Source organism: Beta vulgaris, chromosome 4, assembly GCF_026745355.1.
Source record: "Beta vulgaris subsp. vulgaris cultivar EL10 chromosome 4, EL10.2, whole genome shotgun sequence".
In the NCBI taxonomy this organism is placed as follows: Eukaryota; Viridiplantae; Streptophyta; class Magnoliopsida; order Caryophyllales; family Amaranthaceae; genus Beta; species Beta vulgaris.
In genome coordinates this window covers 64,732,923-64,745,756 of record NC_079205.1, presented here as the reverse complement: position 1 = coordinate 64,745,756, position 12,834 = coordinate 64,732,923, and the positions used below count along the sequence as shown (strand labels likewise).

The window sequence follows — 12,834 nt, the reverse complement described above, 5'->3', positions numbered from 1 at the left end:
GTAGCTTCAGCTAGTTCATGGACCTCAAATTGATTCATAGGTTGAAACACAGAAGAAAGATTACATCCACACAACTTATTAAATGTGACATAATGAATTATTCTTAGCCGTGTTACTCCAACACCTTTATTTACCTCAAAAACGGGATGTCGTATCGTGACTGACAAGACACTTTACTTGGATACTTCATTTTAAACTAAAAACTTCACTTTTTTCTACAAAATAGCCGAGTCGGACACTTAGACACCCCTATCTGTCTTTGTAACATAGATTCTTAGGCTACTCCTATGTAAATTATTTTAAAAGGAAAAAAACCCACAGAAATTAAGGTGCACCTTTAACATTCTGAAAACATCAGGACCCAAAACACTGAAATTCTGAACCTAACATTGAACAACCCTTCACATGGGCACTGCCCATACCACTCACACCACCTTCTTCCTTCCTTCCTTCTTCTTTCTTTTAAGTTTTAACCATCAATAATTTCTTCCTTTTATTAAATTCCATATCTTATTTTAAATAATTCATTAATTTTGATCCTTATCTCAATTCTTACTTAAATTCATAAGGGTAAAACAGTCATTTACTACCACTCTCCATCTTCCCTTATATATAAGGACACCCCTACTTTTCTTTGTTTACCATTGATGTGCCTTCTCACTACTCACTTCACTCTACATTTTCACTTAAATATGAAAGTTAGTTATATTTTTTGGGCCGTTGTAATGACCGTTACAACGGTAGTTAGTGGTTGCCCGCCATCAGACCGGGCAGCTCTTTTGTCTATAAAAGCTGCCCTTCATGAACCGTATTTGGGTATTTTTAATTCTTGGACCGGATCCGATTGTTGCCGTGGGTGGTACGGTGTAAGTTGCGACCCGTATATTCATCGGGTTGCCGACATTAACTTACGGGGTGAATCTGAGGACCCGATCTTTGAACGGGCCCACAGAACCGGGTTCATGACCGGGTCAATATCCCCGGCTATTTGTAAGCTAGAGCGACTTAGTAGTCTCACTATTGCTGATTGGAAGGGGATCTCGGGTGAAATCCCGGGTTGTATTACCTCACTACTGTTTATTCGAACGCTCGATTTAATTGGAAATCGGTTCTCGGGTCGGATACCGGGTGATATTGGTCGTTTAAAGGAGCTCACGGTTTTAAATTTAGCTGATAATAGTCTTTCGGGTCCAATTCCACGGTCTATTGTTAATTTGGGCCGGTTAATGCATTTGGACCTAAGGAATAATAAGTTATCTGGTGAATTACCAAGGGAAATGGGTAAGCTCCAGATGATGAGTCGGGCTTTGTTAAGTGGTAATCGTCTTATTGGGCCGGTTCCGGTCTCGTTAGCTAGTATTTACCGCCTTTCGGATTTGGATCTTTCTTTAAATCGGTTATCGGGTTCAATACCCGATATGTTCGGGAAAATGCCGGTTTTGGCCACGTTGAACCTTGATGGTAATATGTTTTCGGGTCAAATACCGAAGAGTTTGTTAAATTCGGGTGTGAGTATATGTAATTTGAGCCGAAATGCTTTGGCGGGTCGGTTACCCGATTCTTTCGGGCCGAAGTCTTATTTTATGGTTTTGGATTTGTCTCACAACCGGCTTAGCGGGCCAATACCCAAGTCCATATCCTTAGCATCCTACATTGGGCATTTGGATTTGAGCCATAACCAACTTTGTGGGCCCATTCCAGCCGGGTCTCCTTATGATCACCTTGAAGCGTCGTCGTTTGCTTACAATACCTGTCTATGTGGCAAGCCACTTAGTAAAAGATGTTAAGAGTAAAAAAAAAATTCACTAAGCTACTTAGGAATTTATATATAAGTGTTTGTGTGTGTTTAATTATGTGTGTAACTTGTCACTGAAATTATGTATCAATAGTCGTTATCTTAAAATCATTAGTTCATTTTTTCCATAATTTGATACTACCTCCGTTTTTTTATTATGTGCAACGATTTAACATAAAATAGAGAGGGAAAATGTCTAATCGCTGCAAATAATAAAAAACGGAGGTAGTACAAGATTTTAAGATCTTTTGTATATCTAAGGTGTCTAAAGGACAAATATCAATTGAGAATGTTGATTAATGTAGTGAATTGATGGCAATATTAATTATTTCACATGCAACTCATGTGAGAGTGAAAGAAATGTATTGGTTGCAATAGTAGTTATTGTACAAAGAACATCCTTACTTAATTGCACATGTAAATGTGACCATAAAATCTCCACCTTAACAAATGCGTATCTTAAATTTACATCATCGTACCTCATGAATCTAACATAGAAGTGGTAATTGAACTTTTTTCAGTTGGTCATAGTAACAAAAGTTAGGGTGTTAGCTTGGCGACATGACTACATGAGGCGTTTTTATGGAGGGGAGTAAGTATGTTTAACTTGTGTGACAATGTTGAGCCTTAATAAAAGACATGCGATGAAAAATCTTCTTCCTTCACATTTACGGAGAAGTAAACAAAGTAGCAGACTGGTTCGCCAATAAAAGAGTGAAATGAGTTATGTACTCGTCTCCAAAACGTGGGAAGAATCTTTATGATTGTAGGAGTAGGCTTCCTAGAATTGTTTCTGTTCAATTTTTTGCCTTTCTTTTTTTGGGGCCTAGCCCCTCTTGTGCACCCATCATAAAGATTGAAGGAGCTTATCTTCTTGGTTTCCAGCTGCTCTTTAACATGACAAGTTAAAGTGTTGGTCCTGTTAGGGTACAAATAAAGAAGATGCGTTTACTTTGTGATTGAATCAAAAAGTAATTTGAGGGCTATGATTGGTCTATTATTTCTCCATGATGATATCTCTAAAGGATTTCCATATGATTATTTTTTTTTTGAAGATTTTGCCTTGTTTTGGTCAAATTTATATTAGTGTTGAAAGTGAACAAACTTTTGGTTCCATTATTATTTTTAATAGGGACAAATAATGATATTATTGTTAAAACATCATACAACATCTATGATGATTGATGAATTAGATTTGTAAATATACATCTAGAAATTTTTAACATAAAAATTTCTAATTAATACAATCAACTAAAATTATACTTGGTGTAGCTAGAGCCTCCAAGTATATGGCTTCAACTTTTCCATGGGTAATATTCGATGACTTTGTATAACTTTATAAGAACATGTATTTCCCAATTTTTTTTTAGTTCAGTTCAGTTTAGCTCTGTACAATACTACTCTCACATATCACTATTCATTTCAGTTTAGTTCAGTTGTTTCATGTCGAATAAAACAGGCCTAAGTGAAGGCCTTCACAAGTCACAACTAGTATTTTGATGATATGGATTGAAATCTCGATTGATGACTCAACCTTTTGAACATAAAAATAGACTTTTCAAGTACCATTAATGTAATAAACCTTACTATTACAGGCGAGAAGAAAAGAACTTCTAAAAGTGGAAGAAAGATTACATATGAAAAGAGCATATTAATAAAGATAACAAACTAAGTTTAGTAGGGTTGAAACTAATAAAGGTGACTTATTGCCACCAACCAAATTGTTGATGGCAAGCATTAATTTTTGTTTTTTTGGGGAGAACTAGATACATGTGAAAATGAAATTGTTGATAATCTTATTCTGTAAATGAAAGCACAACACAAAATCACTTTATGGCCTTTGAACTAATAAATTCATGCACATGGAAATGTTTCGATTGAGGCCCTTCTTTATTTCTTCAAGAAAGAGGAAAAGCACTGCATACCATGTTTCCTAGACGATAATTTACAATTCATCCAAACCGTTTAACAAGCCCGTCTTGAATTATATAGAGGCCCTGTGCGAACTCATATTTGAAAATTTCAATAATGCAATAACTCATCCATTCATGATTCTTCATTTCATATAATCATATCATGAAAAGAAAGTAGCCCAAATAAGCAGATAAACATTCTCTTTTTACTATTTGAACTTTCTTTATTTTGCGGCACTCACAATCAAGGGGCCCTGTTCCAGGGAAATATTGAGCATGGTAAAAGTTGGCCCTGCATTTTGGGCCTTTTGCCACCTAAATAACAGAATAATAAAGTCTGTTAAGATGATAATTTTCGGTATCGTCATTTCAAATAAGTTAAGAGCCTGTTTGGTAACCATCATATCATTTCAACGGATGGAATTATCTCAATTCACTTGTTTGGGTTTTCAATGGAATTGTAGTTGGAATTAGGTCAGTTCCGATGCAATTCTAACCCAAGTTAAAAACACATAGTATAAATCTCACCCCATCCTTCTGTCATTTAAATTTCTCGCCCATTATATTTTTCTCGCTCCTCTAAATTCCCCATTATTCCCTCCCCTTCCGCCGGCGACTCCAACCAACGCCCAAATTCAAATTCAATTTCCATATTTCCCAAGCGAGTTTGAGGAATTGGATTTGGAATTCAATTCCCATGTTACCCAAACGAGTTTGAGGAATTGGATTCGGAATTCAAATGCATGATTTGAATTTCTAGAATTGAAGTAAGAAAATTGAAATGAAATTTAGGTTCCCAAACGCTACCTAAGCGAAAATAAGATGATTTGGACACACTCAGACACTCTTAACGGGACTAGTTTTCCAACTAAGTGAAGATAATGTTCTACGTATAAGCCGTCTAATTAATCTTTTGTTTTGCTTCTTTGCCAAAAGTATGAATCTTGTGAATTGTGATTACCTAATTATTAAAACTATAATAACATTTATTATTATAAAAATATTGTTAGGTGATTACTTTTATATTAATATTTTTTTTAATTTATACTACTTACGTAACATAATAAATGCAATAAATGAGTATTATTCGTGAGGTATAAATTATTCATTTGTTGGAGTTATTATGTTTCGGAGGAAATAATATACAAATACAATAAAAGAAATTAATAGTGAATATATTTTTAGGAAACTATCATAAAGCTAGCAGGAGTTTGAGGAAGTAGTAAACTTATTATTTTCCAACCTTGAATGAGCAAACAAGAAGTCTTCAATACATCATCAAGAGGATCAATTAGAAGCATTGTCTTCTCGGTTGAATTGTTACTTTTATAGAAGTGAAGAAGAAAAAAAATAAGTGGAAACCTAGTATTTATGGACCTAGCAATGTACAAAGAAATTTAGTGATCTACTATTTAGTGATATTGAAGTAAACATTATAGAATTCATCTCTCAATCCAAATAATGGTTCAAGAACATAGCTCCTTCTTAACCCTTTTGCCACAAAGCTAATAGGATGATACTTCTTAAGACCTTCATTCCATATGAAGCTCACCGCGTTCTTGAACGAAGGATCCGAACTCTTTGATTCACAGCTTAGCTTCACATTCAGGTCAGATTTAGAGCCAATATCACTGTACACAAAGCAGCCCTCTTTCGTTCTTAAAGAGATCATTCCATCGACTCCATTCAATCCCTGGACTATGAGAAATTCAGCAGATTGTTTATCAGCTGCTGCATCTATAACAGTTAGTACGTTACCTCCCCCTTGGTGAGCAACTACCATTCCTGGAAGATCAAAAGGTTCTAACATGACTAGTTTACCGATGAAACTTTTTGGTATCGCGTGTTTCCTTTTCTTTAAAGATTGATCTTTCAAAATGAGCCTAAAAGTAGCATGAACATAAGTATCATTCCCAGCTTGCGGAGATCCTTGCATTGTAGTAAGTTGGTTTTGGGTTGAGAGGAAGAACTTCAAGTTTTCAACTTCTTGAGATAGGGAAACTAGATTGGAATTATAGTCTGCTGGAACAGGGGTTATCCAGTCTGAAATAGAGTTGAATGATCCAGTTTGAATGTCATAGTCACCCCTTGATAGACCTCCAAGCAAGTAAGGTCCGTATAATATTGCTTGTAGTGAGGCAAAATCAGGACGATCATCTGAAATGTAGTTCAATACAAATTAGTTGAATGATTCTTATCTATTCCTTCTGTAATCTATCACCAAAAGAGAGCAACATCAACAGCAAATAAGGCTTAGTTCTACTCGCCTTATTTTCACTTGATCCAGGAAAAACAATTTCAGATAAAGGTTGATAAGAGCCAATAAGTTCAGATAAGGGTTAATAAGAGCCGATAAGTTAAGATAAAGGCTAAGGTGCGCTAAAAAAAGAGGCCCAATAAGTTATCATAAGGTCTAAAAGTTTTAGTAAGGTCCAATAAGTTCAGGGTAAGTTGACATCAGTTCAGATTAGTAAAATTCATGTGAAGAGACACACATCCTAAGTTGAGAGTTTCTCATCCTCATAATGTATTAATGTATCATCTCTAACCATCTTAAACCAAAAAGGAGACTACTATGAAAGATCTGTAGAAAGAATTATAAATTGAAAAAACTTGGAGTAGGTTTTAAAAGCTCAAATTGGAGATAAAGATCTACCTTGAATAGATTCTGTTCTAAGGACCAGCGGAAACTGCAGTTCAACTACATCGTTGTTGCCCCAGTTTTTGGATATTGTTAGGAAATTACCTGGCCAACATATTGAAAAGTGTAACCCTTTTGTTAGTGCACTTAATGATATTGTTTAGTTCGCAATATAAGTGCTGGTGGTTGCTAGTGATTAAATAGAAAATATGATAAATTTAAACCTGGATCAGGCAAAGGAAAATCATCTCCATTTAGCGAGGCTTTTGAACCACTCAAAGATGTCCAAGATGGTATGCGTAAATTTAGGGTAGCTGTCCCTGAACCCTGAATAACGGAACTATATTAGAATGTCTTACAGCAGGATTAGAAATACAACTTACTGAGAAATGCACTATTATTAATTTTAAAAATAATCTGTTTAGATTATTATGTTACCTCCTTCGCTGAAACTGTAACTTTTACTTTCAGGTTTTGATCCCAGGAAACAGCATTATCTACAACCTGGGTTAGTGATATTTGTGCAGAAGTCCAATCAAGTGTGCTTGGTATGTACTGAATAACATAGAGTCCAGGTACTTTTCCCCTCTCTTCAAAGTATATTGAATCTCCTAATTTTGAGAATGATTCAACTCCTTTTCAAAAGAAAGACAATGAGAATCATTTCAGTTTGTATTTGTTAGAAAAATTGACAGTAAAAATGGCCTCAGAAGTATAAATAGCCATAAAGTAAAAAGAAGTTCAGACCTGTTCCATAGCAACACCAGAAAGAACTGAACTGTGTTCCCCAGCCGTGATAGCTTCTTCCTTTGGAAACACCGTGCCCTAAAGGCAACATATAGATCATGACACCAGGCTCGGTACCCCTCTGTATGCTTAGCACACCATTGGTGAGCGCCCGTTCGTAGTAATCTGCATAAGTCATTTCTTTGGTCCATCTGAAAAGGTTACGTGAAACCTAAAAGACAACATCCATGAAAGAGCTTGTCTAAGATAGACATTCAAGATTCAAGTTTGCCATTAAGTTGCTTATTAGCATAGGTCTACAGAGAGCATACATACCTTTAGCATATTGTAAGTTGTACAAGACTCTTCATTTTCAGTATGTAGCCTGTCACCTAATCTCTTTGGGTCAGCCCTAGGGGAAATTACATAGCATGAATCAGTAATCATGATTAAAGCACAAAATATAATATACAAAGGGTTATTACATAAAACATACTTTGTGATTTTTGTGGGAATTTGGTTGATCAAGCCTGTTTTATATAGAAAAAGCACCTTTGTGATTCTTGTGGGATTTTGGTTGATTAAGCCTTTTTTATATATATCTAAAACACCCGATGTACACAAAATCTACCCTAGTTTATAGGATAAATAAGAGCAAGTTCACGATTTCAGTACCAGAATTCTCCCACTGAAGTTCCTCCTGTTGCAAAACTGTGGGTGGAGTTTACAACATCCAAGAAAAATGTTCCTATTTCCTGCTCAAGCAATTTGGATATTAGACAAAAACCTCTGAATCTATACATATTATGGTCCGCTAGATCAGAAACAGATCCCTTACCATCATATGAGATGCTATAAACCGACAATTGACATGAAAATGAGAGCGACTAACTATAATGCAGCCACTGACTGACCTTGTATAGTTCATCACCCGTTATTTCATATCGCATTTGAGCACCAATAACGATTGGGATGTGTGTGTTTGAATGAAATCCAGATATATCATCAGCCTTCAAGATGGTAAACATGGGCATGTAAGTAATTTGAGCAATCTTAGTTTGATCCAGACACGTATATGCATGCATGACTTGGTAACCAAATCAGATGCAGAGGATAGCCAAAAACAGGTGATTTGGTACCTTCATTGCAAGAACTCCTAAAAAGCATGGTTTGTCGAAAAGATGAGCCAGCAATAAGTGCTTCTGATCACCCTGTATATAACCAGAAGAAGCAACTCAGAAGACGAGTGATAAAATGGATCCTAGAACCTGATCTTGCAACATGCATGACACATATATTGCATGAACAAACAACTTCCATATGACAATAACATCATATACTTCAATAGATTATATTCAAGACAAATTTATTTGGCACATTGATTCTCTAATTAGTTTGCTTCGCTAACAAACATCAGCAAGCATATGTATTTAAGATAATCATTAACTTCACTTTGATAGAAGTTGATGTTCTTTTATTCAAAAACCATTCCTGCAATTCAGACTGTGCTCTCTTCACCTGACTTATCGGAACTGAGCTTATTGGATTTCATCAGCTCTGCTTTCATATGAATTTCTTTTTGAAGGTGACGAGAACATAGACCACTAATTATAACTTGTACAAGAGAGCAAGGAAGATCATATAATTAACCAACCGTGACAATGTACAGCTGGTAAAGGACATCATTCATGCCACCAGTCTCTTCGTTTAGTGACAACCAATGTCGCTCAATACTGTACTGCTTTACCACATTCTGGACACGCGTGTAAAAGTAGTTAGCCATCGATGTCACCATCTTTAGAGCTTCAGCATTGCCAGCAAGATTATACTGATCCAAGAGGCCTGCCATGATCTGCCAAGCCAATCAGTCACGCTACTAAGCATTGGAGAAAAGAAAATAATATTGTCGATCTTTTGAAATTAGACGGACAATTTGTACCTTGTGGATAGTGTAATAAGGTGCCCAAACAGGTTGTATAGCTTCAAATCTGTCAAAGAGTTCAGGTGGAAATGCAGAAAGATATCCTGTTCTTGCATTTTGAGACTCCTTGAGAGCAGATACTAATGCGCTCATCTTTGCTTTAAGAGTCTCATTATGAGTGCTTGCCCACATTTGTGCTGTTGCACTCAAGTAATGCCCTTCATACATGGCAAAAAATTCACATTTTCGAAATCTTTTCTCTTAACAGCAAACATGATCACTTACAATTCACAAAATATTTTATGGAACTAAATTAACATAGAAGTACACCTTAACAGCATGCATATTCAAGTCATATCTAGAATATAACCACAAATTTCATCCGTTTTTTGATAAATTTGACAGTTTCAAGTACACACAACACAATTCTCGTTTTGGAAATTTTTTTATCACTCCCTCCTTAATCACTTGGATCCTTTACCACTAATCATTTTTCATCTCCTTAATATTTATATCACTAAAAATCGTTGCATGTTTTAAAACGGAGGAAGTATAACACATAATCAATGTTCTAGTAGTCAAAACAGGAGCTATCCGAGTTCACCTTCTCAGTAATAAACTAAATAAGCTTTGATAAGTTCAGAGATACACAGAAGCCATAAAACCAAAATATATGATGTAGTAAGTATTTTCACATCACTCCAACATATTCAATTATCACTCTTGGATAAAAGTTGAAACAATTGTATTATAATCAATCATCAAGCAGCTTACCAAACTCTTAACACAAAAAAGTATCATACATACAAAAACAACAATTATAACAACAACAAAATAAGGGCAAAAACATAACATGAAATAATTAATCACTTGGAGTGTCATACATACAACAACAATAAATATAACAACAGCAAAAATAAGAGCAAAAACATAACATGAAATCATTAATCACATAGAGTATCATGCATACAACAACAGCAACAACAACAACAACAACAACAACAATCTAGGTTGCACACAGACGGATACGGGTGCGGGTGCAGATTCGGATACGGGGACAGAAAACGACAAGATTGTGACATTTATAGGAAAGGGTACGCGTAGCCTATAGGATACCTATCTTATCGGGTACGGTTGTGGGTACGAGTACGTGACCTAGAAGAAGTACCCATGTTACATAGACAACTATAACAGCAAAAAAACACAAGAGCAAAAACATAACATGAAATAATTAATCACTTGAAGTATCATTACATACAGCAAGAACAACTATAACAACAAAAATAAGAGCAAAATCATACCATGAAATAACTAATCACTTGGTTTATAAGCTAAGCAAAACAAAGAGAAATGACTGACCTACAAAATGGCCTCGAAGCTCAATATTGGGTGCTTCCCATCCACCATATGGAATTCCTGGTGTAGGCAAACCAGCAGTTTTTCTAAAACTCCATGCCAAACTATCCACATCTAAAATCAACAAATACTCCAAATTTGTTTGTTGAGCTCTCCCATGTAATGATTTAGGGTCTAATCTCACATTATGAAGTAAAACTTCATTAAGAAAACTACCCTTTACTTTATCATTAGAATACTTAATTTTCTTGTATAAAACATTCCAACTATATTCATCTTCTTCCTTCAACATTTTCCTAGGGAATAAACTAGACCAAGCAACTTCATCAGTTGGTGTTAAATGATAAAGATTATGAGACATAATCTCTTTTTTCCATGTCTCATTTTTTGATGTAAAAAATTCATATCTCAAAGAATTTGATAGTTGGGTTGGAGAATTAGTACATTCTTTAGCATAACAAACATCAAAACCACATAAAAAAAGCACAAAACTTGTCAATAAAATTTGATTGCATAACCAAAATCTCATCTTTTTTTTTTCCTCTTCAATTTTATAAAAAACCCAAAAAAACCCTTAATCAAATTCAATGAAAAATTGAATAGTATGGGTAAAAATAAATGAAGAAAAGTGATGAACCCACATGTATATATATAAAAAGGAATGAACTTTATACAATTATACGTAGATTTCAACAATATGTGACGACAAAATCAAGCTAAAAGAGAGCAACATTTTCCCCAATCAGATAAAATGCAGTCTCGTGAAAGCTAAGAATGGTTTCTTGTGAAAAGTCATATATATAAATAATTTTTACAGGAATATAAAAACAAAGAAAATCATCAAAAAAATTAAAAAAATTCAGATACAATGCAAGATTGCAAGTGGGTGAAATGGGGGAAGAGAGAGAAAGACATAAAAGAATCACGGATGAATGTCGATTTTGGATCTTTAGGTGGGTTTTGAGAAAAAGAGGTAAACTTTCTGAATTTTGAGTGGAGTTAAAATTTTAAGTTTCACATGTACAGAAAAGAATGTGACTGAAAAAACAGTACTTCATAAAGAAGAAGAATACTTAACTGTTTAAGGATGGAATTTATAGTTTTATAATTGTGAGATTCTATTTGTGGCAATTTTTAGTTTAATCTTTGAAAAGCAGCGAGCAGAAGTAAAAATGTAAAATAGTCAATATTATAGTGATTAATGAGTATTGTTGGTGGTTCTTATGTTGTTTTCGAAATTCAATAACATTTTCTCCCTCTCCAATCTGTTAGTGCATTCACTTTAAATCTTGACGCTATCAACAATACAAAACATTTTGGACGGACCGTGTTTAGAATAATTTATTGTACATTCAAATTGACTTTATCACACAAAAATTGACTATATTTAGAAAAAAATCGATTATATATCATATGAAAACGGACTATATCATACAATAACTTACTATATAGAAAGAAAATTGACTATATCAAATGAAAACTGATTATGTCATATGTTTACGGTGCACAATAAGTTACTGTAAACCCGTTCTATTCAAGTTTTTTTGTTAACAATTAGAGAGTTTCCAAATTCGTCTCAATATGTATGAAATAAATATAGTCATGTAAGATTTTGTTTGGCTCTCAGTTAATACTTTATTAATATTCAATTATTATAATTTTTACTAATATATAATAAAATTTAAGGTCAAAGAAATACATTGATAAACGTACACAGTTAAAACAGGTAAACTAAAAAAACGTGGAAGGACTATTAACTAGTGGTTCTTGTTACTTTGTTAGTCTTGCATCTTCAGCAACAGGGTAAAGAAGAGGCTATATAAATGTCTTTGTGTAATGTCGGTGCAACGTGGGTTACTTATACGAATAAAATAAAATGTATAAACTACTTTATAAAACAATTTCTTTTTTATAAAGAGCTGTTTAATAAGAAAAATATTGTCCAAAACTAAACATTTTAAGTTGTAGATCATATCCTATTCTCAAAACATGTAAGGTTCACGGATTTTCCTTTAAATTTTTAGAGTTTGACTAGAATATTTCAATTGAGCAAGAGAAAGAGAACTACTTATTATTAAAATAATTCAAATTTAATCACACACTCGAGTATACTCCCTCCGTTTCCTAAAGATCTTCCCTCTTTCCGTTTAAGGGTGTTTCCAAAAGATTTTCCCTCTTTTGCTTTATTCCTTATTTGGCAAAACAAATTTCCCTATTTACCCTCTCATGTCACTATCATATGGTCCACCATTACATTATTAATTCAATTTTACTCCCTTTCTCTCTCCTACTTTAACCCCCTTTTTATTTGTTTATTTATCTTAACCCTTTTCTCTCCTACTTTACTCACACCATGTCCCACACAACTTGATTTTCCTTGGTATCTGTAGGAACAGTAAGTGGGAAGATCTTTAGGAAACGGAGGGAGTATGTCATGAAGAAGGTAATATGTAAACACATGGGTGTATAGTACTCCTAAATT

General features: G+C 34.4%; 2 protein-coding genes across 2 annotated transcripts; one reads left to right on the top strand and one right to left on the bottom strand.

Moving 5' to 3' along the window:
• The first annotated feature begins 510 nt into the window (after positions 1 to 510).
• On the top strand, positions 511 to 2,048 carry LOC104889951 (DNA damage-repair/toleration protein DRT100). The gene has a single exon (XM_010675293.4). It carries the CDS (start codon positions 648 to 650, stop codon positions 1,785 to 1,787), a length of 1,140 nt encoding a protein of 379 aa, XP_010673595.3. The 5' UTR covers positions 511 to 647; the 3' UTR covers positions 1,788 to 2,048.
• A 2,870-nt stretch (positions 2,049 to 4,918) lies between these two features.
• On the bottom strand, positions 4,919 to 11,399 carry LOC104889952 (uncharacterized). Its single transcript, XM_010675294.4, has 12 exons — positions 10,356 to 11,399; positions 9,015 to 9,214; positions 8,730 to 8,927; positions 8,215 to 8,286; positions 7,990 to 8,085; positions 7,751 to 7,830; positions 7,412 to 7,487; positions 7,097 to 7,307; positions 6,788 to 6,984; positions 6,574 to 6,676; positions 6,365 to 6,454; positions 4,919 to 5,865 (listed from the first exon to the last, which is right to left on the bottom strand). Exons 1-12 carry the CDS (start codon positions 10,879 to 10,881, stop codon positions 5,117 to 5,119), a joined length of 2,598 nt encoding a protein of 865 aa, XP_010673596.3. The 5' UTR covers positions 10,882 to 11,399; the 3' UTR covers positions 4,919 to 5,116.
• Between the last annotated feature and the right edge of the window lie 1,435 nt (positions 11,400 to 12,834).